General features: G+C 41.3%; 1 protein-coding gene across 1 annotated transcript in view; it reads left to right on the top strand.

Moving 5' to 3' along the window:
- Positions 1–23853, top strand: part of CUBN (cubilin) — a 331095-nt gene that overhangs the window by 163366 nt on the left and 143876 nt on the right. The window contains 2 exon segments of the mRNA XM_017869190.1: positions 19600–19759; positions 21796–21909. Coding sequence (XP_017724679.1) covers positions 19600–19759; positions 21796–21909 — 274 coding nt within the window.

Here is a 23853-nt window from a genome sequence, read left to right as displayed (position 1 = left end):
TTTACCTGTATAGCAAACCTGCACATGGACCCTTGAACCTAAAATGAAAGTTTTTTTAAAAAAGAAGTCAGGGTCAGGACTTGCCATCTGTGATTCTGGGCCTCAAGCTCTTAAGTAGAAGAGCCTACTTTTGAATCTTTCTCATAGTAGAGCACCTAGGATTTAGCATGCCTTGGACTTAGTGCTGTGGAATCATTGTGAAAATGGCCGGCATAATTCATCTGGGCCTAGAAGCCAGGGAAGCTTTCACACTGGAGGTGACATTTAAGTGGCAGAGGCTCACCAGTAGAGATGCAGCAGTGAGGCCAGGAGGGGAGGCCGCAAGGGAAGGATGGGTAAATGGTACACACACATTTGGGAATAAAAAAGGAGAGTGTTGTCCCTGGAGTGTGAACAAATGCTGGGGAGCATCTGGAGACCAATGGGCTCCAGAAGACATCTGAGTTCTCTTCTGCTCCAGTTAAGAATTTGAAATTATCCTATAGGTAGTGTGCAGTCAGTGAAAATTTTCTGTAAAACGGGAATAACATACTCAGAGCTGTATTTTATAATGACGATAGGCAGCAGTGTGTGAAGAATGGGTTGGCAGAGAAAAAGAAAGATGGTAGCACATCTGTTTGGGAAGCAATGGAAAAAACTTGGATCAGAGGTGATAAGGTCTCATAGTAGGCAGTGGTCTTGGGACACATGGAGAGTGCAGAGACACGTGAAGAACTGTCATGGTGGCTGTCACTAGACTTAGAGGCTAATTACATGGTAGTGGGTGGGGCTGGTGATAGAGATGGGGGATGGAAGGCTATTTGCTTGAAGAATGAGTGAATGGCCAGGAGTGATGGCTCATACCTGTAACTCCAGCACTTTGGGAGGCCAAGACAGGAGGATTGTTTGAGCTTAGGAGTTTGACGCCAGCCTGGACCCCATCTCTGCAAAAAATGAACAAATAATTAGCCAGGCAAAGTGGCATATACCTGTATTCCCAGTGACTTGGGAGGCTGAGGTGGGAGGATGGCTTGAGTATGGGAGGTCGAGGCTGCAGTAAGCTGTGATCACACCACCCTGTTTCAAAAAAAAAAAAAAAAAAGGGTGAATGATGAGGCCATTAACTGGGTAAAGGGAGTAGATGGTAGTGAGTTTGACTTGTAAACTTTTGGGTTTAAATATTATATAGTTTGACATAAGAGTTCAGTGCTTGGGATAGAATCTGAGCTGGACATACACAATTGAGGATGATTTCTGTATATCTGGGTGGTTATTAAAGTTGTGGGAATAGGTATGATCACTTTTAGGAGTATTTTATCAAGAGAAAGGGGCCAAGCCAACTCTTGGGGAAAGACTGCCATGTAAGGGGCGGATGAAGGATCAGAGGAGAGGAGGCTGAGGAGGTGCGCTGAGTGCTTGGCAAAGAACCAGAAGAGAGTGGTAGCATTCAAACCACGAGGGAAGCTGAATTTCAAAGATAGGTGATCAAAGGTATCAAATCCCATGCAGGATACCAACGAGCATGAGGATTGCAACAAACCCCCTGAATTCCGTCTTTAATAAACTGCAAAGAGCAGGATTGGGATGGGTGGTGGTAGAAGACTCAAGGTCACAGTGGTTAGGAGGTGTAGGAGTTTCTAAGCTTTTCCCCAAAGTTACGGAAATGAGTAGCATAAGGAGAAAATGGGCAGTAACCAATGGGTTAACCAAAATCAGTGGAGAGTTGGTTTTTTAAAAACCTAATGGAGAAATTTAAGTTGTGTCAAGAGGGAAGGGTGCTGGTGGAAAAAGAGCAGCTGAATGTAAGAGCCAGGCGAACAATAGAGAAAATCATGTTTTCAGGACAGAGACACCAAGAAGTGCCAGATTTGTTCTATTAATTTCATATTTTTTAGAACAAGAAATTGAAACACATGGCTTAGCACAAGATTTTCTGATTTATAAATTCATTATGTTAAAATTGCATAAATTGTATACAAACTAAGTCTTTTTTTCTTGGATGATTTATAAATCAACTTTACAAAAAGATAGCGAAGTTTTAAAAAGAAAACAATACTGTCTAGGTAAGTTGGGGTGGAGATCTGCTGTATATTTGCCAAATGGAACCACTTAAGGGGACAGGAGGTCCGCAGAGGTTTGGAACCAGACCAGGCAATGCCCTGGCAAGGCTGGAAGCTTGGCTTGCAGTTATAGTTAGTTGTCCAGGGATTCATGAAGGCCGGCATTGAAGCACCAGCCCTCTATCTTTACAGCCAGACGGACACTGGACGTGAAACGGACCTCAAAGTCCAATATCTTACATAATATCTCTGCAGTCTCAGTTCATACAAAGCCAATCATTCATTTTGGAGACATAAAAGTTAATGTCCTGGTCCTGTTGCTTAGACAGAGTTATTAGCAAAGAGAAAAATATTCAGTCACCAGTGATGCTATTAGATAATGTTGGGGTTCAGGAGATTTTTAATAGAGCTCAAGTGTGCTCTTTAAATACCAATGAAAATTATGCTGGAATAGGACCAGCCATCCTGTTTTTTCAAAACTTCTATAACAATTTGGGTTGTTAGAAGAAGAAATAGTAATTTAGCTGTATGTTAAATGTGATTTAACATATGGTTAACTGTCATAAACATATAGATACATAGAATGTTAAGGTTGGAAGAAGAAAGCTTAGAGTTCGTTTGCTGTTGTCTCCTAATTTTTTAAAAAAGACATTGAGGTGGAGTTGGGGCAGTGCAAAAAATAAAATAAAATAAATTTAAAAAGGTAAAAAGATACTGAGATCCAGAAATGTCAGGGTCAAGGTTAGGTAGAAATTAACAGCAGGATCAACACTAAAACGAAAGCCTTATGCTTCCTACGAGGTGAATAAGTATTTTGATAAAATATAAAAATTGCAGTTATGTACAGGAAACTGAATGGCAGACTGGAAAAATAGAGGGAGAAAATAAACTTAGGGTCAGGCTGGAGCCACTTTGACTTTTTTTTTTTTTTGAGATGGAGTTTCACTCTTGTTGCCCAGGCTGGAGTGCAAAGGCGCCATCTCAGCTCATTGCAACCTCTACCTCCCAGGTTCAAGCAGTTCTCCTGCCTCAGCCTCCCAAGTAGCTGGGATTACAGGCATGTGCCACCACACCCGGCTAATTTTTTGTGTTTTTAGTAGAGACGGAGTTTTATCATGTTGGCCAGGCTGGTTTTGAACTTCTGACCTCAGGTGATCCACCTGCCTCGGCCTCCGATTATAGGCGTGAATGCTGGGATTACAGGTGTGAGCCACTGTGCCCAGCCCACTTTGACTTCTGTATCCAATGAACCCAGCCTTCATTTGTCAATATAAGGAAAAGTGTTAAGAATTCAAATATGAAATGGAAAGTGTCCTTGCTTTGAAGTCAGGAGGTCAGGGTTTCCTTCATTACTTTGCTCTTCGGTGCCAAATATGTACCAGACACTGCCAGGCACTTGTTTCTGGACATGGCACCACCCCTCACTCTCTTCATGGCTTGGGGTTCTTAGTTTGCTTATTTATAAAATCAGGTGCCTGGGGAACACAAGCAGAAAGAAGAAAACTAAGGAGGAGGATTCAGTTAGGAGTTGCATTTGTGGGTAAGAAAAGGAGGACAAGATGGTGGATGAAATGGCCACTAAGGGCCCAGTGACGTCAGTGGTGGCTTCATCCTCAAAGTTGAAGTCAGCCTCAGGCAGCCACCAGGTTTCACATGACCTCGGCCACAAGACTATCCCCATACTCTTCTGGGAATACAATAGAAAGCTCTTCTTAGAGTAGGCCTAGTCCCCATAGGTTCCAAATGGATGCAAGCTAAGCCCACAGGTAACAGTCTTGATGTTGTGGAAACAAAGGCAAAATTCACCAAGTAGAAGAAACAAATGAACATTTCAAAATGGAACTGTAGACTGGGCACGGTGGCTCAGGCCTGTAATCCCAGCACTTTTAGGAGGCTGAGGCGAGTGGATCACGATGTCAGGAGATCAAGACCATCCTGGCCAACATGGTGAAACCCTGTCTCTACTAAAAATACAAAAATTAGTTGGGCGTGGTGGCAGGCACGTGTAGTCCCAGCTACTTGGGAGGCTAAGGCAGGAGAATCACTTGAACCCAGGAGGCGGGGGTTGCAGTGAGCTGAGATCATGCCACTGCACTCCAGCTTGGCGACAGAACAAGACTCTGTCTAAAAAAAAAAAGAAGTGGAACAGTAATACACAGCCTCCATCCTCTTTCATAGAGCCCACAGCAGTAGTCTTTAGATCTCCAAAGCACCAATCTTTTTGATGCATGAATTGTTACTAGATGCATGACTGAATAAATGAATTTTTGTCATCTCTACTCCTGCAATGATCAGTGCTTTGGTAGAAAATCTCAGAGGACACCATCGGGAACGTGCTGTACTGAGTTCACTCCCTGGCACAGTTATTGATATACAATCTTCTTGTTGTGAGCCACGTGAGGACTTTGATAACATCACAGAAGTGCATTTTCTAGAATTGCATGCTGCTATAATGAAAAAAGGGAAAAACTGAACTTGTTGACTTCTCTTGAAATGGTAATGGCGTCGTGGGGAGCTAATCAGGAAGCTGGACTTGCAGGCAGGTTTCAACACATTTGGTAATATATTTGCACTTTCTGCTCAGTCACCTTCGAGTGTCTGGTGTAATTAACCTTGGGTTCTCCTCAATGACACATCAGGAGTATTTTTTGCTAAGGAAGCTGTGGGACCCATTGGCTGGGGATGGCCTTGTCTGGTCAGCACGCAAGTGGCTTCATTACGTTTCCTTTCACGAAGGCTGAGTGTTAAAGTGACCTCCGAGTGACAGTTTAATTGCTTAATTAGAGCCTTTCTTCTAAGTCTTAGATTCATGTAGCTCTGCAAGCTCTTATTGATCTCCTAGAAAGGCTGCTTGTAGCTCAGTGTGAGAGCAGGAAGAGGGAAGTCCGTTTAGCAGCAGCAGCTGGCCCCTGGAGATTCCTGACCTCTGCTTCCAGCATCCTCTACTCAGCTCATTGGAATGTCTGCCTTGTGAGAATCAGCAAGGAGCAGCTCAAAGCAAGCCGACCATGGTCCAGGTCCTACCTCTCATTTGGAGGAAACACAAACAAGGGCTAACAGAGCCTGGTACCAAAAGAAAAGCAAAAGCAATGTGATTAGTAACTTCTGAAGCTTTTGTGGCTATCTAAGATAAAGAAAGAAAAGTCTGATGTGATCTGGAAAAAAAAAAAAAAAATCCCTGTGTTCCCACCCAAAGCTGCAGTGTCTGTTGTTGTTCCATTATTTGACAATAAAATGCAGGGCGGAACAGGGCAGATACCTAACGCAGTATCCTCTTTTGTTTTATTTTTGTAATACACCACCCATGATGTGTTTCCTTTTAAAACACTGATCGTTTCCAAAGCAGAGCAAACAGACACAGGAATAATAGAATTCGGTGTTTCAAAGAGATGATGGAAACAATTCTTCTTTAAATATTTACTGTTTTACAAATAAATCCAAGACAGAAACCAGTCTCTCTCTCTCCCCTCCTCTTCCTCTCTCCCTGTCTCTCTTTTCCTCTCTCTCTCCCTGTCTTTCTGTCCCTCTTTCTTTCCCTCTTCCTCTCTCTCCCTTTCTTCTTCTTTCCCTCTCTCTCTCCCCCTCTGTCTCTCCTTCTTTCTCTCTCCCTCTGTCTCTCCTTCTCTCTCTCTCTCCATCGTTCTCTTCTTATCTTTCCCTCTCTTTCATTGTTCCTCTCTCTCCCTGTCTCTCTCTCTCTCTCTCTCTCCCTTTTTCTCTCTTTCTCTCTCTCCTCCCTCTATCCCTCTCTCTCTCACTCTCTCTTTCTTCCCCCCCTCCTTCACTCCCCACCACAGGAATTTTTGTTTCCATCTGATACTTGAGGATGATCTTTTTCAAACGTTTGTCTTGTGACTTGCATTTGTTAATATGCTTAGCTTCTTTGCATCCTGGTGTGGGTGCTGTAGTAACAACCAAATGCTGAGCCAGTGTTTTGCATCTGCAAGACGAAGGAAGAGTTGAGTTGAAGCCACAGCTCTCAATCTGTGGACACGGGTTTGGTTTGGCTTGGTTCCCATTTCAGCTCAGACTCTCCTTAAATGTTTATTTGTAAAAGTAAAATGAGCATCTTGGATTTCTTCTCATATCAACATTTCCAGGAATCTTGGAGTCAGTGCTTGCAAGAACTGCAAATTTTTAGAGTTTATAGTCTCTTGTAAAACATGAAGACTGAGTGGGAGAGTGTAGAACAAAGAAATAGGGGTGAACACATCGTGACATGAGATGTGGGGCTGTAAATTGAACTAACTATTGAATTTCCAAGGAGCATAACTGGAAAAAAATCAGTGACAAAGGAAACTGATGCTTCCTCCTTCCTCAGCCCCAAGAAAAGATGCTGTAATGAGTAATATTTTCATTTCCTTCCGCACTCACATTTATGACTGTAACAGCTTGTATAATTTCCTGAGGGATTTCCCTCCCTATCACTTAGTGTTTCCTCTATTTTGGAGAAGTTCATATTCCAAAGCGGGAATTTCATTAGCAACTACACCTGCCATATTATAACATATGAAAATGCCTCATGGACTCTTGATCCTCCAAATGGACTTTGCACCTCCATGTGAATTCTCTCTCCTGTGCCCTAAATGTCTTCTCCTTCACCACATTTTTGCACCCTGTTAAGCTCAAAGGCAATCCAGGGCTTGAGACGTATGTTACCATCTGGAGTTAAAAATGTAGCAAAGTGGGACTGGCGCAGTGGCTCATGCCTGTAATCCCAGCACTTTGAAAGGCCGAGGTGGGTGGATCATTTGAGGTCAAGAGTTCAAGACCAGCCTGGCCAACATGGTGAGACCCTGTCTCTACTAAAAATACAAAATTTAGCTGGATGTACTGATGTGTGCCTGTAATCCCAGCTACTTCGGAGGCTGAGGCATGAGAATTGATTGAACCTGGAAGACAGAGACTGCAGTAGCTGAGATCGCACCACTGTACTCCATCCTGGGCTACAGAGTAAGACTCTGTCTCAAACAAACAAAAAAATAAAAACGGTGCAGGTGAGAAAGAGGCCACACTAGACCAGAGAATGGCAGTTGGACCAGAGAAGGACAAGGAGGAGATTCATATCTGAATCCTGGAATAGAATCACGTTTATGTGGCAACGATAGAAGTTCTGGGTTTATTTATTGACCCCAGACACTGCGCTCTTTGTTACCCATTCTGCTAAGTGAGCCATGCTGGGAATCCCATGCACGTTCAGTGGAATGGAATGCAAGACAGATGCCAACCACTCGGAAAGCCACGGGAGCCCAATACAAGACTTTCTCAAATGCTACTGAGGATGCTTGATTGCAGGTTGAGATACAAAGGAGGAGGGACTCCCACCCTATTTCCAGAGCTGCCATGGTCATCTTTCTTGGAGACTGTGACTATCTCACTTAGCTTCACAGAATCATGATCTCTCAATATTCTAACTGAATGAATACAACTTGATTTCACCTTTTCTCTAGGTTTAATCATAATTGGTCGGTTGTCAGACAGATGGGGTTTGTATATTGGCTCTGCACTACTAAGCCTGTGATTGGGCAAGTCATGTATGTTTTCGGAGGCTCAGTTTTCCCTGCTGCAAAGTAGAACTGTAAGAATTGAATGTAAACAAATGTATTGAAAGTACCTATCAGTGTCTGGTTCAGATAAGTATTAGGTGCTATTCCTAATTTTTCTTTTTTTTTTTTTTTTTTTTTTTTTTTTTTTTTTGAGGCGGAGTCTCGCTCTGTCACCCGGACTGGAGTGCAGTGGCCCGATCTCAGCTCACTGCAAGCTCCGCCTCCCGGGTTTGCGCCATTCTCCCGCCTCAGCCTCCCGAGTAGCTGGGACTACAGGCGCCCGCCACCTCGCCCAGCTAGTTTTGTATTTTAGTAGAGACGGGGTTTCACTGTGTTAGCCAGGATGGTCTCGATCTCCTGACCTCGTGATCCGCCCGTCTCGGCCTCCCAAAGTGCTGGGATTACAGGCTTGAGCCACCGCGCCCGGCCTATTCCTAATTTTTCTATTACAATGACTCCTGTTTCTATTACTATTAACACTATGTTAAAGATCTTAAGTAATCTTTAAAAAAAAATTTTCTCTCTGAGCAAGATGAAACTTAGTAAACGAGAAGATAAAAAATCCAGTAGCAAAAAAATTCTCCCTTCCTACTTTCCAACAATCTCAGGGAATATATTCCTGTTTTTTGTTTTTTGTTTTAGAAATAAAATACAGATATTACTGAGGAAGCTACAATTCATTTTTCCCCATCAGTCATGAGGGGTGCAAATGATGACTGACATTTCAGTCAGGTGGTCATGAGTCATTTAATCACTCCAGGGTTTTGATTACAGCAGAGAGGGGCAGCCGTTGAAGCACTCTGCATCACGTCCATGTCAATCACGTGATCTTTAGTTCTTAAGCAAAGCATTCGTGATTACTGGTCTTTATGTCGTGCAATTTAAAAATGTATGCTTGGCTTTACTTTTGTATTTGATGTTACATTTTAGAAAGTGCACACTGTGCACTGGCAGTTGTTTTGAGACTGAATGGAAGGAAGACACAAATGTAAGGCAGGGGAAATTTCAGGCTGTCATAGTGGCCTAGGCAAGATGTAATGAGGCTCCACACCAAGACACCAGAGAGGGATGTGGGTGAAGTAGAGGGAAAGAGCCAAGCGATACATCGACAGAGAGATGGCAGAACATGCTTATCCATTACATGTAGCAGGGATGGGGGGTTCCCAAAATGGTCTGGCCATTGGGTACATGCTTCTGGCATTTACTGAGGCAAGAAATGTAGGTAAAGGAGAAATGAGAGGGATGGGAAGAGGGCTTCAGTTTGAGACACTGATTTTCAGGGTTTGTGGAACATAGAAGAGATGATGTCTACGATACAGTTGGCTATATGAGCCTAGGGCTTAGGGGAGAGGACTGGGGTACAGTTATAGATATTAGGCAATGAACAGATGCTTTGGAGATCTTAAAACAGAAGCCACATCCATTAAACTTGATACATTCCTGGCGGCAGCAAGGGGCTAGATTAACTGGCATTAGTAGCCATCTGGCTTGGGTACTGTGGTGTTCTTACATGAATAGTGCCCTTTCATGTCTGTATGTAATCGCTTATGCATCTGAGTGATGAAACGCTAAAACACTTTTAATATAGATTTTATTTTTAAATCTTACATGCTCCTCGTATTAAATTTGTAGAATACAGAAAAGAAGAAATAAGAAATTAATGCCGTCTTTAGTATTAGAATATAGATACAAACTATTGAAATTTTGGTTTATTTCCCTCACAAACACACACATACAAATATATACACTCACTCATGTACACACAAACATGCATAGTTAAGATAATATTATATATAATTTTATATCCTGCCCTTTTCACTTCATATTATTTGAATAGTTTTTAAAATAGTTTCTTTGGCTAGTCAATCAAATGGACGTGCTATAATTCAGTTAGCCACAGGTTTATTATTGACCATTTGGATTATTAATGGGTTTTTTAGTTTTTTGTTATAACCATGCTATGAGGACTATCTTTATATGTGAATCTTAGTACATTTCCTATTATTTCCTTTATATAGCTTTTCTTTTCTTTATTGAACATTCTACTATGAAATATTTTAAGTAGGTAGAGAAATACAGACTATATAATGCATACAAAGTATATAATGTACAAGAACTTCTCCCTGTCCAGACTGGCCAAATCTTCATATTTTGCCACATTTGCTTCAAGTTCTTTTGTTTTCTCCCAAACAGAAACGAACTGTTCAAGACACAGGTGAAGTGCCGCGTGCTCCTATCATTGATCCCATGCCCTGTTCCCCGTCCCAGAGGAAACTGTAATGAGATTTCTGGTTTATGATTCCCATAATGGTTTTTATAGTTTTTTCATTATACGCGTATATCCATACACACTATGAAATATTATTTTGCATATTTTAAGACTTTATGTACGTCATGTAACACACTACATATCCTTCTTCAACTTGCATTATTCACTCATTGTACTGTTTTTCACATTTTCTACCTTGTAATGCATACAGATCTAATGCATTCTTTTGGTCACTACACATTCCATTTTATGTATGCACCACAACTCATTTGCCCATTCTCCTGTTAATGAACATTTAAGTTGCTTGCAGTATTTTTCCTTAGCAACTTTTTGTACCGAATATTCTTGTAGCAATATCTGTGTGTAATGACGTAAGAGTTTCTCTAGTGTAAACCACCTGCAGAAGTGGAATTGCTAGCTTTTAACTTTTCTGTATGTCATTAAATTTCATTAGAAATTTATATATGAGGCTGGGCACAGTGGCTCATGCCTGGAATCCCAGCACTTTGGGAGGCCGAGGTAGATGGATTGCTTGAGGTCAGGAGTTTGAAAACAGCCTGGCCAACGTAGAGAAACCTTGTCTCTACTAAAAACACAAAAAATCAGCTGGGTGTGGTGGCGTGCACCTTTAATCCCAGCTACTCGGGAGGCTGAGGCAGGAGAATCGCTTGAACCTGGAAGGTGGAGGTGGCAGTGAGCTGATATCGCACGACTGCACTCCAACCTGGGTGACAAAGCAAGACCAAGACTCTGTCTCAAAACAAAGAAAAGAAAAGAAAAGAAATGTATATATGAGAATTTCTGTAATGAAATGAGAAAAACTTACCTTCATACTTGTAATCATAGTTTCCACAAAACTTTCAATATATTGTCTTATTTGATCTTTACAATAACCTTATGGGGCAGCAAGGGGAGATCACCTACCCTCATTTTTAGATGAGGTGTCTGAGGTAGTTACTGCAAAGAGCAGTACAGCATGTGACTTGAATGCACCACTGGATAGCCTCATTCTTCAGAAGACTTTCTTCATTCTTTCCTCAACCCTTCATTCCACACCCACAGACTTACCCCAGAACTTACCAGCTTAAGACAACAACATTTACAGTTTCCGTGAGTCAGGAAGCCAGATGCCACTCACTTGCGTGCTTCCTGGCTCACTCACATGAATGTACACAGGGTTCAGTTCCTTGCAGGCTGTTGGCTGAGGGCTCCCTTGACTCCCTGCCATGCAGGCCTCTCCAAAGAGTATCTCAGAACATGGCATCTTGCTCTGAGGTGCAAGCAATAGAGAGGGCAAGAGAGAGTCCAACAAGACAGAAATTACTAGCAAGAGGGAAGGCACCATCTTTTCTCACCTCATTATGGAGGTGACAGACTATCACTTCCGTTGTTTTCTATTAATTAGAACAAATCATGAGGTCCATCCCATCCCCAGGGAGGAGATTACACAGAGGCATGAATACCAGGACGTAGGGATCACTGAGAGCCAGGTCAGAAGTTGCCAACCATCCCCCACCCCTACAATCTCCAGTTGGAAAATTTTCATTTATTATTTCTCCCACTCCTACTTACCCATATTTCTGGACAACCCCCCCCCCACCCCTTGGTTCTCTTTTCTTTTTTGCCTCCATAACTTTCTAATTCCCTACTTCATTTCTTACACAGCAATTTAGCTCCCACTTTGTCTTACTCTAATAGTAGAGGCTAACATCTATCACATGCTTACTACATGCCAGTAAACATTTATATCTTTTAGTATTTATATCTTTTAACTTGTTCTTATGAACAGTATAGGCTATATATTCATTTTAATCTCATTTTGCAGATTAAGAAACTTAGCAACAGATGAGGAAGCAAAGAGAGGGGGGCAACTTGTCCCCAACAACGTAAAATAACACCTCCCCTACTATACTCGTGTTCTGAGAGCCTATGGAGGTATTTTACTCAATACAGACTGCTTTTCCCTCTAAAAGGAATCCTGCCACCAACTTTTAAATAATGCAACATACTTTTAAATAATGCGTATTTACACAACAAAGGTGTGTATGAGAAGTAAAAAGTTCCCTCACTTGGCTTCTTTATTTTCCCACATTACCATTCTTTAGAACTCTGATCACAGGCCTCCAGAACTAGGAATGTCACCAGGAAGGGTTGTCCGTCTCTCACCTGAATGGTTTTCCTTCTGTGTTACTTGACATGTGACAAAGTTGAACACATGTTACCTTTAGAAATGATGGACATTTATGCAAATCTCCTCAAGGTATTGAAGCATCAAGTATGAAAATTAAGACCAAGCACTGTGGTTCATGCCTATAATCCCTGCACTTTGGGAGGCTGAGGTGGGAGGATCGCTTGAGCCAGGAGTTCCAGACCATACTAGACAACACAGCAAAATCCGCTCTCTACAAAACATTTAAAAATTAGCCAAGTGTAGTGGTGCACACTTGTAGTCTCAGCTATTTGGGAGGCTGAGGTGGGAGGATCCCTTGAGCCCAGGAAGTCAAGGCTGCGGTGAGCTATTACACCACTGTATGCCAGCCTGGGTGACAGGGTAAGACCCTGACTACACACATAATAATTATAATAATAATTAAAAGAAATTTCATAAGTGTTTGGCTTAGTTCTCACTTCTGGCTAGAACTGAGGATGTGGAGGGGACTTGATAGCGCCATAAAAATCATATGTTCAGAATACTCTGGGCCTTGGGGATGGATCCGATGTCCTCTGCCTACCTTCTGCCGCTGCCTTCTCTCACCCTGCTGGTGAAGGGCCCCCGGGAGCAGAGTGCATGGCATTGGCTGTGCCCTGTGGTGGGGCTCCTTCATTCGCCTTCAGACCTGGCATATAGGAAGCCTGCCCAGAAAGCAGCCGAGCTGACGCCTCTTACCCACAATTGTGTCTGCTATGTGTACATACCATTGACTCCATGAGGGCAAGGACAGCTTTTTCTTAACTCTGGGCTTTCCTCAACCCTAGTCCTCAATTTTTAGAGACTAGCAACTGTCATACATACTCATTTATTCATTTGTTCATCAAACATTTATTGCCTGTTAAGTGCCAGGTTCTGTACTTTTTTTAAAGTCTCCTATTTTTATATAATAAAGTTAAGCTTTTGTTTTGTGGGGTTTTTCATTTGTTTTGTTTTGAGATGGAGTCTCATTCTGTCACCCAGGCTAGAGTGCAGTGGCATCATCTCCACTCACTGTAGCCTCTGCCTCCCAGGTTCAAGTAATTCTTGTGCCTCAGCCTCCCGGGTAGCTGGGATTACAGGTACACGTCTCTACGCCCGGCTAATTTTTGTATTTTTAGTGGAGATGGGGTTTCACATGTTGGCAGACTGGTCTCAAACTCCTGACCTCAGGTGATCCACCCGCCTCGGCCTCCTAAAGTGCTGGGATTACAGGCATGAGCCTCTGCGCCCTGCCTGGTGTGTATTTTGAATATGTGTGCTAGAATCTTGACATTTTATAAAATTCTAGATATTTTACAAAAAGACTGGTCAACTTTTCTATAGAAATTAAATGACCACTCCACTAGATCTGCCTCTGTTTTAAGAGCTTCTGTAGTTGGAATTCTCCCGGGGACAGTGGCCACTTTTTATCTGTGGCTTCAACTTCAATTTTTTATTTTATTACTATCATCTAGAAATGAATTAGTTGAGATGTACAAAGTTTTATTTTGTTTATATATTGCCCTGATTTTTACCACTTAAGTAATGATCAGAAAATCAATGCTGTGGCCTAGCAAACTCTTGGCAGTAGACTTAAGTAAGAATTATATGTTATATTAATATATGTGTATCCAATAGTAATATCATTTGCTAGTTTTGCCTTGGGAACTAAATGGAAGTTAAAGGGAAATTCATATTGATAATTTTTATGACTTTAGAATTATAAATGAATGGGAACAAGGTTTCTCATATTTTCTTCTTTGAAGTGCTTTTCTTGTGTAATTTTATACATTGAAACTTTAAATGTAAGATTTTTTTTTTTTTTTTGAGATGGAGTTTCACTCTTGTTGTCCAGGCTGGAGTGCAATGGCACTATCTTGGCTCACCACAACCTCCGTCTCCCAGGTTCAAGTGATTTTCCTGCCTCAGCCTCCTGAGTAGCTGGGATTACAGGCATGTGCCATGACACCTGGCTAATTTTGTATTTTTAGTAGAGATGGGGTTTCTCCATGTTAGTCAGGCTGGTCTTGAACGCCCAACTTCAGGTGATCTGCCCACCTCAGCTTCCCAAAGTACTGGGATTACAGGTGTGAACCACCGCACCAAGCCTGAGAATATTGATTTGATATTATAAGTGTTAAAAACACTCAAATAAAAGAATTTATATTTCAAACTCTGTTAAAAATATTCTACCTCCTTGATAGCCTGAGGTTTTAAAATTTCATAAAATGACAATTAGGTACATAGAACGTAATAACTATCATACTACAGTTTGAATGTGTCCCCTTCCAAAGTTCATGTGCTGGAAGCTTAATGCCCAATGCCACAGTGGCAGGAGGTATGGCCTTTGGGAGGTGTTCGGGTACTGAAAGCCTTGCCATCATAAATGGATTGATGTTACTATAAAAGGGGCTTGCAAGAGTAGGTTCTCTTTCGTCTGCACTTCTGCCACTTGACTACATGATGTTCCTCCCCCCAAGAGGATACACCATTCAAGGTACCATCTTGAAGCAGAGAGACCCGGCTCTAACTTGCTGGCATCTTGTTCTTGGACTTCCCAGCCTTCAGAACTGTGAGAAATAAATTTCTGCTCTTTATAAATCACCTGGCCTCAGGTATTCTATAGCATCACAAAGAAGCGACTGAGGTGTGTCATGAGCATTTTAAAGAGAAGTAACATGGTAAATCTAGAATTTAGAGAGAGAAGACTCTGCTACTCACTAGTGATGTGAACTTGGATGAGTTACTAGCTTTCATTGAATGAGACAGTAGTTTAATAGCTTACACACTTGCCTCCTTGTCTTTATTTTTATAGAAAATCACATAGGTTAGGATGTTTGTGATGGAGCTTGTAAAATTATAACATGCTCATCATATTTGGGGTGTCATTGGTATATAATTTCAATCCCAGGACTCATGGAAACCTTCTTTTCTTTTGAGATGGAGTCTCACTGTGTCACCCACGCTGGAGTGCAGTGGTGCAGTCGCGGCTCACTGCAACCTCCGCCTCCTGGGTTCAAGCAAATCTCATACCTCAGCCTCCTGAGTAGCTGGGATTACAGGTGCCCACACCATGCCTGGCTAAGTTTTTTTTTTTGTATTTTTAGTAGAGACAGGGTTTTGTCATGTTGGCCAGGCTGGTCTCAAGAAAACCTTCTATTTTTGATCCGTTCCTTACGAAGTATTGCTTCAGCCAGATGAATTTTAGCAGAGGTCTTGTAATTCCAGTACCTCAGAGGTTGGAGGTAGGGGAAATAGCTGCGAAGTCTCTAAAGCTTCCAGATGTGCCCCTTTCAAAGGATCCCCAAGGAAATGGGCCATTCGGGTGATTTTCGGAAGATTTCAGCCTTAATGTTTTAGTTTACTTTTGTTCCCCTTATTTCCTCCTGTCCCTTGAGAGGATTCCCAACCACTCAGTCTAAAAACAAGGACTTTGAAAGGGAAGAAACAATATGTACCTTACTCCCCTTGGCACTTTGAATTTGGGAGAAAATTTTTCAAAACCAGAAAGCTTGTTTTGTGAGTCCACGGACTTGCAGAATCTTAGAGAGTTTTTTCTTTCTTTTCCTTTCTTCTTTTTTTTTTTTTTTTTTTGAAAAGAAGTCTATAAACAGTCATAGAACACATTGGTCCACTAGTTTAAAAAAAGTTAAGAAAATGCTAGACCACTTAGGTTGATTCCATGTTTTGGGGCTATTTTGAGTAGGGCTTCAGTTTTAACATGGAAATGCAGATATATTCAACATATCTTATTTATTTCTTTTGTCGTTTATCCCCAGAGTGGGACTGTTGGATCATATGGTTAGTTCTGTTTTTGAATTTTTTGAGAAAAAAAAAACTCCATACTGGTTTTTTCATAATGGCTGTATCAATTTACATTCCCATCAGTAGTGTTAAAATGTTCCCCTTTTCCCCACATCCACACCAGCTCTTGTTATTTTTCCTAATTGGGATAAAGTTGGTATTCACTGTGGCTTTGATTTTGGATTTCACTGGGTGATTTAGTGATGTAGAAGCAGCATTTTTTCATTTACCTGTTGGGTCATTTGTATGTCTTCTTTAAGACAAAAAGAACTTATTAATGGATGAATGGATTTTTTAAGAATGTGATATATAGAAACAATGGAAATAGTAACCTAGCTATAGAAATGAATACAATCCTGCATTTGGTGGCATCCCATGGATGAGCCTGAAGGACTTTATGTAATGGAAATAAGGCCAGGCAACAGAGAGGCCAAATATTGCATGATCTCACTCATTTGTGGCAGTGTAAAAAATGCTGATCTTCCGCAGAAAGTACAGAGTAGAATAGTGGTTACCCAGAAGGCTGAGGACCAGTAGTGGGGAGGAAATTATGGGAGATATTTGTCCAAAGGGTACACAATTAGAGTTAGGTAAGAGGAATAAGTTCTGATGTTCTGTAACACAGTAGGGCCACCCACAGTAAATAATATTATGGCTTATAAAATTATACTGTGTTTAGAAGTAACCTACCGAGAGAGCACTTAATGGTCTCACCAAAAATAAATGATAAATGTTTGAACTGAATAGACAATGCTGAATACCATAATTTGATAATTACCAATGTACTATGTATATTTGAAACCATCACATTATACCGTCAATACATATGTTTCAATTATTATGCATCAGGTTAAAACCAAATAGAAAATAAATATAAACTATATATTTTCAGCCAAATTGAATATTAAACTTTATAAAATGAAAAAATGCTATTCTAAACAAATAAATGAATAAATTATAAATGAATAAAGTATAAAATAAATGAATAAATAGAAATAAATGAACTAATTAGAGAAATAAATAGTCTGTGGCCTTAATATCAATTGGTTATTCTCCATACTCCTGTAACCACCAGACATTCTATAGAAGTAATTCAATATCCTTTGATATTAAAACTAAGAAGTATTAGTAGACACATTACTAAAAGCTTAGGATGCTGTAGCCTAATAACTATAGGAACAGCATACAAACGCAAGTATAGAGAGCAAATAAAGACCTGAAATTAAATCAGTGGTGGTGATATTTGAGAGTAGACTCAAGTGTGAATGTAGTAAGAGTTTCGTAGTTGAAGTTGGTTTAGCATGTCCGTTTTTGGTCTGTTTACAGTGTTTCCAGCGTGAAAAAGGAAGCATTCCTACTAGATTAGGAAACCTATAATTTGAATCGGTTAAGAAAATGGAATTTAGTTTTTATTTATTATTTATTTTTTATTTTTTGGGTGGGAGGCATTTATTTATTTATTTTATTTATTTATTTATTTATTTTTATTATACTTTTAAGTTCTAGGGTACATGTGCATAACGTGCGTGTTTGTACATATGTATACTTGTGGCCATGTTGGTGTGCTGCACCATCAATTCGTCAGCACACCATTCAATTCAATCATTTATATCATGTATAACTCCCCAAATGCAGATCCCTCTCCCCCTCCCCAATAGGATAGGCCTCCAGTGTGTGATGTTCCCCCTTCCCGAGTCCAAGTGATCATCATTGTTCAGTTTCCCCTATAAGTGAGAACATGCGGTGTTTGTTTTCTCTTCTTGTGATAGTTTGCTAAAAGAATGATGGTTTCCAGCTTGCATCCATGTCCCCTAACAAAGGACCGCAAACTCAATCCTTTTTTTATGGCTGCATAGATTCCATTGGTGTATTATGTGGCCACATTTTCTTAATCCGGTCTGTCACAGATGGACATTTGGGTTGATGGAATTTAGTTTTTAATCAGTCTTTGTTGAATGAAAATCAGTCATCAGGTTTCATTTATTGGAGATATATATATAGAGTTAAATTTTGAACATTAAATAATAAAAAAGAAAAGGTTTGCTGCTCCAGAACAGACCCACATTTGTTTTAAATTTTTTATTGTAAAAGCTTTAGCTCCTCAGAAAGTTAAAAATCCTATTGATATTTGATTCATGGGCTTGTATAAGCCAAACTGAGAATATCCTGCCCATCATACCTGTGGTTAAAGAGAACATACAGAATCATACCTGTGGCTAAACAGAACACTGATTATAATCATCACCAGATTTTTAAAGTCACTCGCGAGTACCTTCCTTCCATTGAATCTCTGAACTTTCTATTTTTTCCCCAAGATTTTCTTAAGAAATATAAGTGGCAATTTGTTTGGAATGAAACGGCCCTATTTTACCTTCATACTTTCAGTCTCACTCTGAGGGTTGGCAGGTTGATGCATGCATCCTGCTCAGTTGATACCTTGCACTGAACAAAAGGAAAGGGTTTCAATTCTGGACTCTGGAATCTAGTGGTCTGATTCAACATGACCTGCTCCCTCTTAGGAATTGTGTGACTTGGACTCGTTACTTAGGTTCTCTGTACATCTGTTGTCCTGTTCTTAAAAATGGAAAGAAATTTAGGAGGATAAAATGGGACAGTGTATGTGAAGGGCTGAATCCAGTTCCTGGCACGTGGTAAGCACCTAATGAATGGGAGTTATTATTAATCATCCATGCAAAGGAACTCATTTCCCCCTGATTTACACATAAGAGTATTCAAAAATTCATCTAGACACTAAGTTCCAAGCAAATTACTAAGCTTCAACTTTAACAAATCAATACAGAGATTTCAGGTATATGTGATGTAGATTCCATTTCACTGCATGCATGGAGGGTCAGCTAGGTCTCAGCATGGCCCTAGGCAAGATGAGACCAATAGTTAAAAGGAGAAGGGTAATTTTCTTTTCTTTATTTTGAGATGGAGTCTTGCTCTCTGTTGCCTAGGCTTCAGAGCAGTGGTACAATTTCGGCTCACTGCAACTTCCATCCTGGGTTCAAGCAATTCTCCTGCCTCAGGCTCCCAGGTAGCTTTGACTACAGGTGTGCACCACCACACCTGGCTAATTTTTGTATTTTTTATTAGAGACAGGGTTTCACCACATTGGCCAGGCTGGTCTTGAACTCCTGAGCTCAGGTGATCCACCCGCCTCAGTCTCCCAAAGTGCTGGGATTATAGGCATGAGCCACCATGCCTGGTCAAAAAGAGAAGAGGTAATTTTCTGAATCAGCCTCATATCACCTCTATCATTTGAAAAGAATTCTACCATTTCTTTTCTCTTAAGCATTACCCTATCACGAACCCTAAGCAGAACAAACAGATCTAACAAATGTCAGGATTCTGACAACAAATGCTCATCACTCATCATTATTTCTCATCTCTTTTCTCATGTGTCTATTCTTGCGTCACACATTTCCAGCACATGTTGTGGGCATGGCCTTTGAGGTGACTACACTGGGGTTGGGGAGGAAGGGGAGTGTGGAAGGGATGGCATTTATGAAGTTATCAAGAGAGCTAATAGTGGCTCTGACAGAGGAACTCCTGCCGAAATGTCAGCATCCCTAGAAATGACCAAAGACTCAAACACTCCCATGGAACTGTGAGACAAGAGAAGAAAATAAAGCCAGTTTCCCTAGACCCAGCAAACATGGGATTTTCCACTAGCACATTGGCGTGCAGGCAGTTCATGGAATACAGGCCTTCTAGATGTGAATCTGAAGCTCTGAACCACTGTTTGCCCTGTCACCTTTCTTGTAGGCATACGATGGCTCAAGCTCCACAATGTCCCGCCTTGCCAGGACGTGTGGAAGGGAGCAGCTGGCTAACCCCATTGTGTCCTCAGGAAACAGCCTCTTCGTGAGATTTCAATCTGGCCTTTCCAGACAGAACAGAGGCTTCCGAGCTCAATTCAGGCAAGGCAAGTACCCTGCGGATCTTCCCAGGCCCAAGAGAAATCTTCAGTGCTCTGTTTGGTGCAACAGTGAAATGAGACCGGTGCTCAGAAATTGATCACAGCCTTCTACTTAACATGTAAAAAATTAAATAGAACGAAAGAACTGTGACTTACATTTATCCCAACTCCTGATGCTTATAACCTTCTCCTCCTCTGACTTCCTTTGGACCTGCATGTCTAACAAGTTTTCAGAATAATACTGTTTAAAACTGCTGTTAAAACTAGAAACAGTATAGAAAAGCTTTTATCCAAATTCACTGATCTAGCACTACCCAAGGTTTTATACTACAATGGGATACACTGCTATCAATGACAAGACTTGCTGGTAATGTAATCATTGGTTTCCCTCATTTCTGAGTCCTGCCATTGTCCAACTGAGGAGTCACTGTTGTTTTCCATTTATTTTTCTTTGTTCCCTCCCTTCCTCCCCCACTACCCTCCTCTTCCTTTTCCTCTCCTTCCCTTCCTTTTCCCTCCTCTTTTTCCCTCCCCTTCCCTTTCTTTCCACCGGGTCTCACTCTGTCACCCAGGCTGGAGTGCATTGGTGCAATCACGACTCACTGAAGCCTCAACCTCCCAGGCTCAGGCAGTCCTCCCACCTCAGCCTCCCAAGTAGCTGGGACTATAGGTGCACCCCCATGCCTGGCTGTTTTTTTTTATTTTAGAGATGGGATCTTGCTCTGTTGCCCAGGCTGGTCTCAAACTCCTGGCCTCAAGTGATTCTCCTGTCTTAGCCTCCCAAAGTGCTAGAATTACAGGCATGAGCCACCGCACCTGGCCATTGTTTTTGTTCTTAAATCACCACTTCTCCAAGACCTTTTTATCCATTGCCTTTCATCTGCTCATTCTGAGAGATGAACGCCTTATCCCATCAGAAATGACTTGTATTCAGATGATTCAGAACATTCATTACAAATACATTTAGTCTGTGTAGTCATTATGTCTATCTTAGTCAACTCACTTATATTCTGTAGTAAAGAGCTCTGGATAGGGACAGTGCCTGGATCGAGGTCTCCCAAATACATACCATAGACCTTTAGACTTTGGAGCAAGACAGACTATATTCTTGTTGATTTTAAAGAAAAACTAGTTTCCTAATAGTTCTTTTGCATGTTATTATTCACTTGTATGTTGTTTCATAGTAAAAAGTCCCTGCTAGCTTTCATCTGGACTATGACAACCTCCTCAAAGTCACCTACCCTTACCCCATCTCTCTCCAAAGTCACCTGTAAAAGCCTTGCTCTGATCATGCCATTGGAATGTTCAATGTCTGTCCTGTCTCCACCTGGCCTAGAGAATGAAGCTGAAGCTCCTGCAGATGTTAACGGAGGGCCCCAGAACCGCCCTGGCCTCTCTCCAGCGTCAGTCACCCACATCCCTCGGGCACCCCACGCTCCAGCTGAGCATGTGTAGATGCAGTCCTTACCCTCCTCTGTGTCTGCTCAGGCCGTCCCCTCCCTGGCTTCCCTTTTCTCACCCTCCAAGTCCTAGTTTAGCCTCAGCCTCCGCCTCGGCGAGACCTCTTTCGCCCTCCAGCAGTGACCGCCTCTCCCTCTTCAGGACTCACATGGAATTTTGCTCTTCTCTGATAATCTGCAGTCATCCTTAGGAAGCCTTGTTCAATTGAGTATTTATTTTCCTGAAAAAAAAGAGGTTATTTATAAGTAGATTATCCCTATACCTATGGTTTATGAGTGGGCTGTGTAAGTGAATCCATGCAAGAATTTTGTTTGAATGACTTAGGCAATTCATAGCCATTGAATCTGTTGCTTTTTGCCACTTCCTACTTCCTGTAGTTGAAGAATAATTGTTAAAAATATAAACTGTGCTCCTGTTTTCTCATGGTTTATGTACAGCTCTCCTTACGGAGAACTTCCTTGGTACGCATTTTAGAAATAAGAAGAAAAATCATTGATGGTTTTATTCATCAAATAATTGTTTTGTATGGTCAGTAGAAATGAAAAGCATATGACATATGTGTGTGTTTGTGTGTTCCCCAGCTTGCGGAGGCCACATCCTCACCAGCTCATTTGATACTGTTTCCTCTCCACGGTTCCCTGCCAATTATCCAAACAATCAGAACTGCAGCTGGATCATTCAAGCGCAGCCTCCATGTAAGTAAAAAAATAAAAAAGAAAAGGCATGCAGGAGAGAAGGTGTCTGTGGGAAGGTCAGTCTATGAGTAACTTTCTTATCTCAGTGCTAACAGTCGATGGCCTTCCTCTTCATCTTTTGCAAGTCCCTATTCCTGATGTGCACAAGAACAAGCATTTCCTAATCTGATAGGGAAGTCATTTTTACAGTTACTTCTAAATTTAAAAACAATTTTTTTTTCATTTCAAGGCCTAGCAAAGGTTAAAAACACACACACACAACAACAACACAACACACCTACAACCTCGCTGTATTAACAGGCATATGCAGGCATGTGAGATTGGGGGTAAACCAAAATAATCGATAAATAGTTTTTGACATGTGTGCCTTGAGTGTAGCTGATGCTCAAGACAGTTGCTGAGTGAACAAATGAAGAAGAGCCACAGACTGGAGAATCAGTGACTCACGGGCCAGAATGCAATGCACGCACCTATCCATCAAAGCAAACATTCATAAAACCTGGGCTCCCCTGCAAGGTACTATTCCAGCACAGGCCTAGAATAAACATTGAATAAACGCTTACTTTCTTTTCTTTCTTGGAATCCTAGAATCTTATTTTCTGACCTGGTAACAGTCCGTTGGTAAGACAGAAAGAGAACATCAGGAAATGCCCCTAAAGGACATGACAGAATAGCTGCAAAGCAGGTGATGCTTGGGGCCCTTCTGAATCCTGTTTCAGGGGAGCCCTGCCCTCCCTTGAGGTTTGCAGGAAAATACAGTTTCAGGCATAATGTAGGAGAGACTTTAAGTTCTTCACTCTACACAGCAATTAGTCGCCTGTGTGAAAATAGGGAAGTCACTTAAGCTTATCAGGCCATGAAAAAATAATCTGCAAAAGGAAGAGTCTGGCTTAAATATTCTCTAGCACTTTCCCTTGGGATGTCAGGAGTTAACAAATTGCTGGTGTCTTTATTGACATGCATAAGATGTGGTGGCCGATGATGTAATCCTTAGCCAATTCAAACGGGGAGGTGGAGCCCCAAAGAAATTTGCCAGCCAGCCAGAAACTGAGCTGTAGATAAAGAAGCCCCCTCCCTTGAACAGAGCAGTTTGTGCCTGAGGATTATTTTCTAATGAGTTGTAAAGCATTTAGATGAAAGATCTCACTAGTTCAAGAACAGCAATAGGAAAAGATCCTGTTCCGAAGATTAGAGAGCTTGAAGAACAACAAAAAGAAAACGTATCCAGGGGCTTGCTGTTCTGCAAAACTTTCTTGATAAATGTCTCTGAACCTTAGGGCACTAGCTCTAGCCTGAAAATAAAACTAAGTGAGCTAAAATGTGACAGCCAGGGAGAAAAGAATGCATTATTTGCAAGCACATGCAAAGAATCCGAATTTAAGGAAATGAGTCTGTTGAGAAAAATGCTTATGAGAGAAACACAGCAATGGTGATATAAAAACTGGAAAGATGGCATTTTCCAACAAGATATTCCCTTATAGTGCCTGGAATGAACCTACCCAGGAGTCGTCTTATTTACCACTGCCAGCGTTTCAGATGCCACAGGCACTTTGGAAAGCATCTATTCTGTTACTCTTCAAAGGAAACCATCTAGCATAGAAGTTATCCCCTTCCCTCTCTTTATCCCTTCAACAATGTGCAAGTCTGCCTCATTCATTACTTCTCTGCTGGAGAACCCTTACATGAAATCGTCAGAAGTAAAATTTATCTCCCTGTATGTTTTTTAATTTTAATTTTATTTTGTAAAAAAAAAATTTTTTTTTTAATTATACTTTAAGTTCTAGGGTACATGTGCGTAACGTGCAGGTTTGTTACATATGTATACTTGTGCCATGTTGGTGGGCTGCATCCATCAACTCGTCAGCACCCATCAATTCGTCATTTATATCAGGTATAACTCCCAGTGCAATCCCTCCCCCCTCCCCCCTCCCCATGATAGGCCCC

Source organism: Rhinopithecus bieti, unplaced genomic scaffold (assembly GCF_001698545.2).
Source record: "Rhinopithecus bieti isolate Rb0 unplaced genomic scaffold, ASM169854v2 scaffold_3043, whole genome shotgun sequence".
NCBI lineage: Eukaryota > Metazoa > Chordata > Mammalia > Primates > Cercopithecidae > Rhinopithecus > Rhinopithecus bieti.
This window is presented reverse-complemented; position numbering and strand designations above follow the sequence as displayed.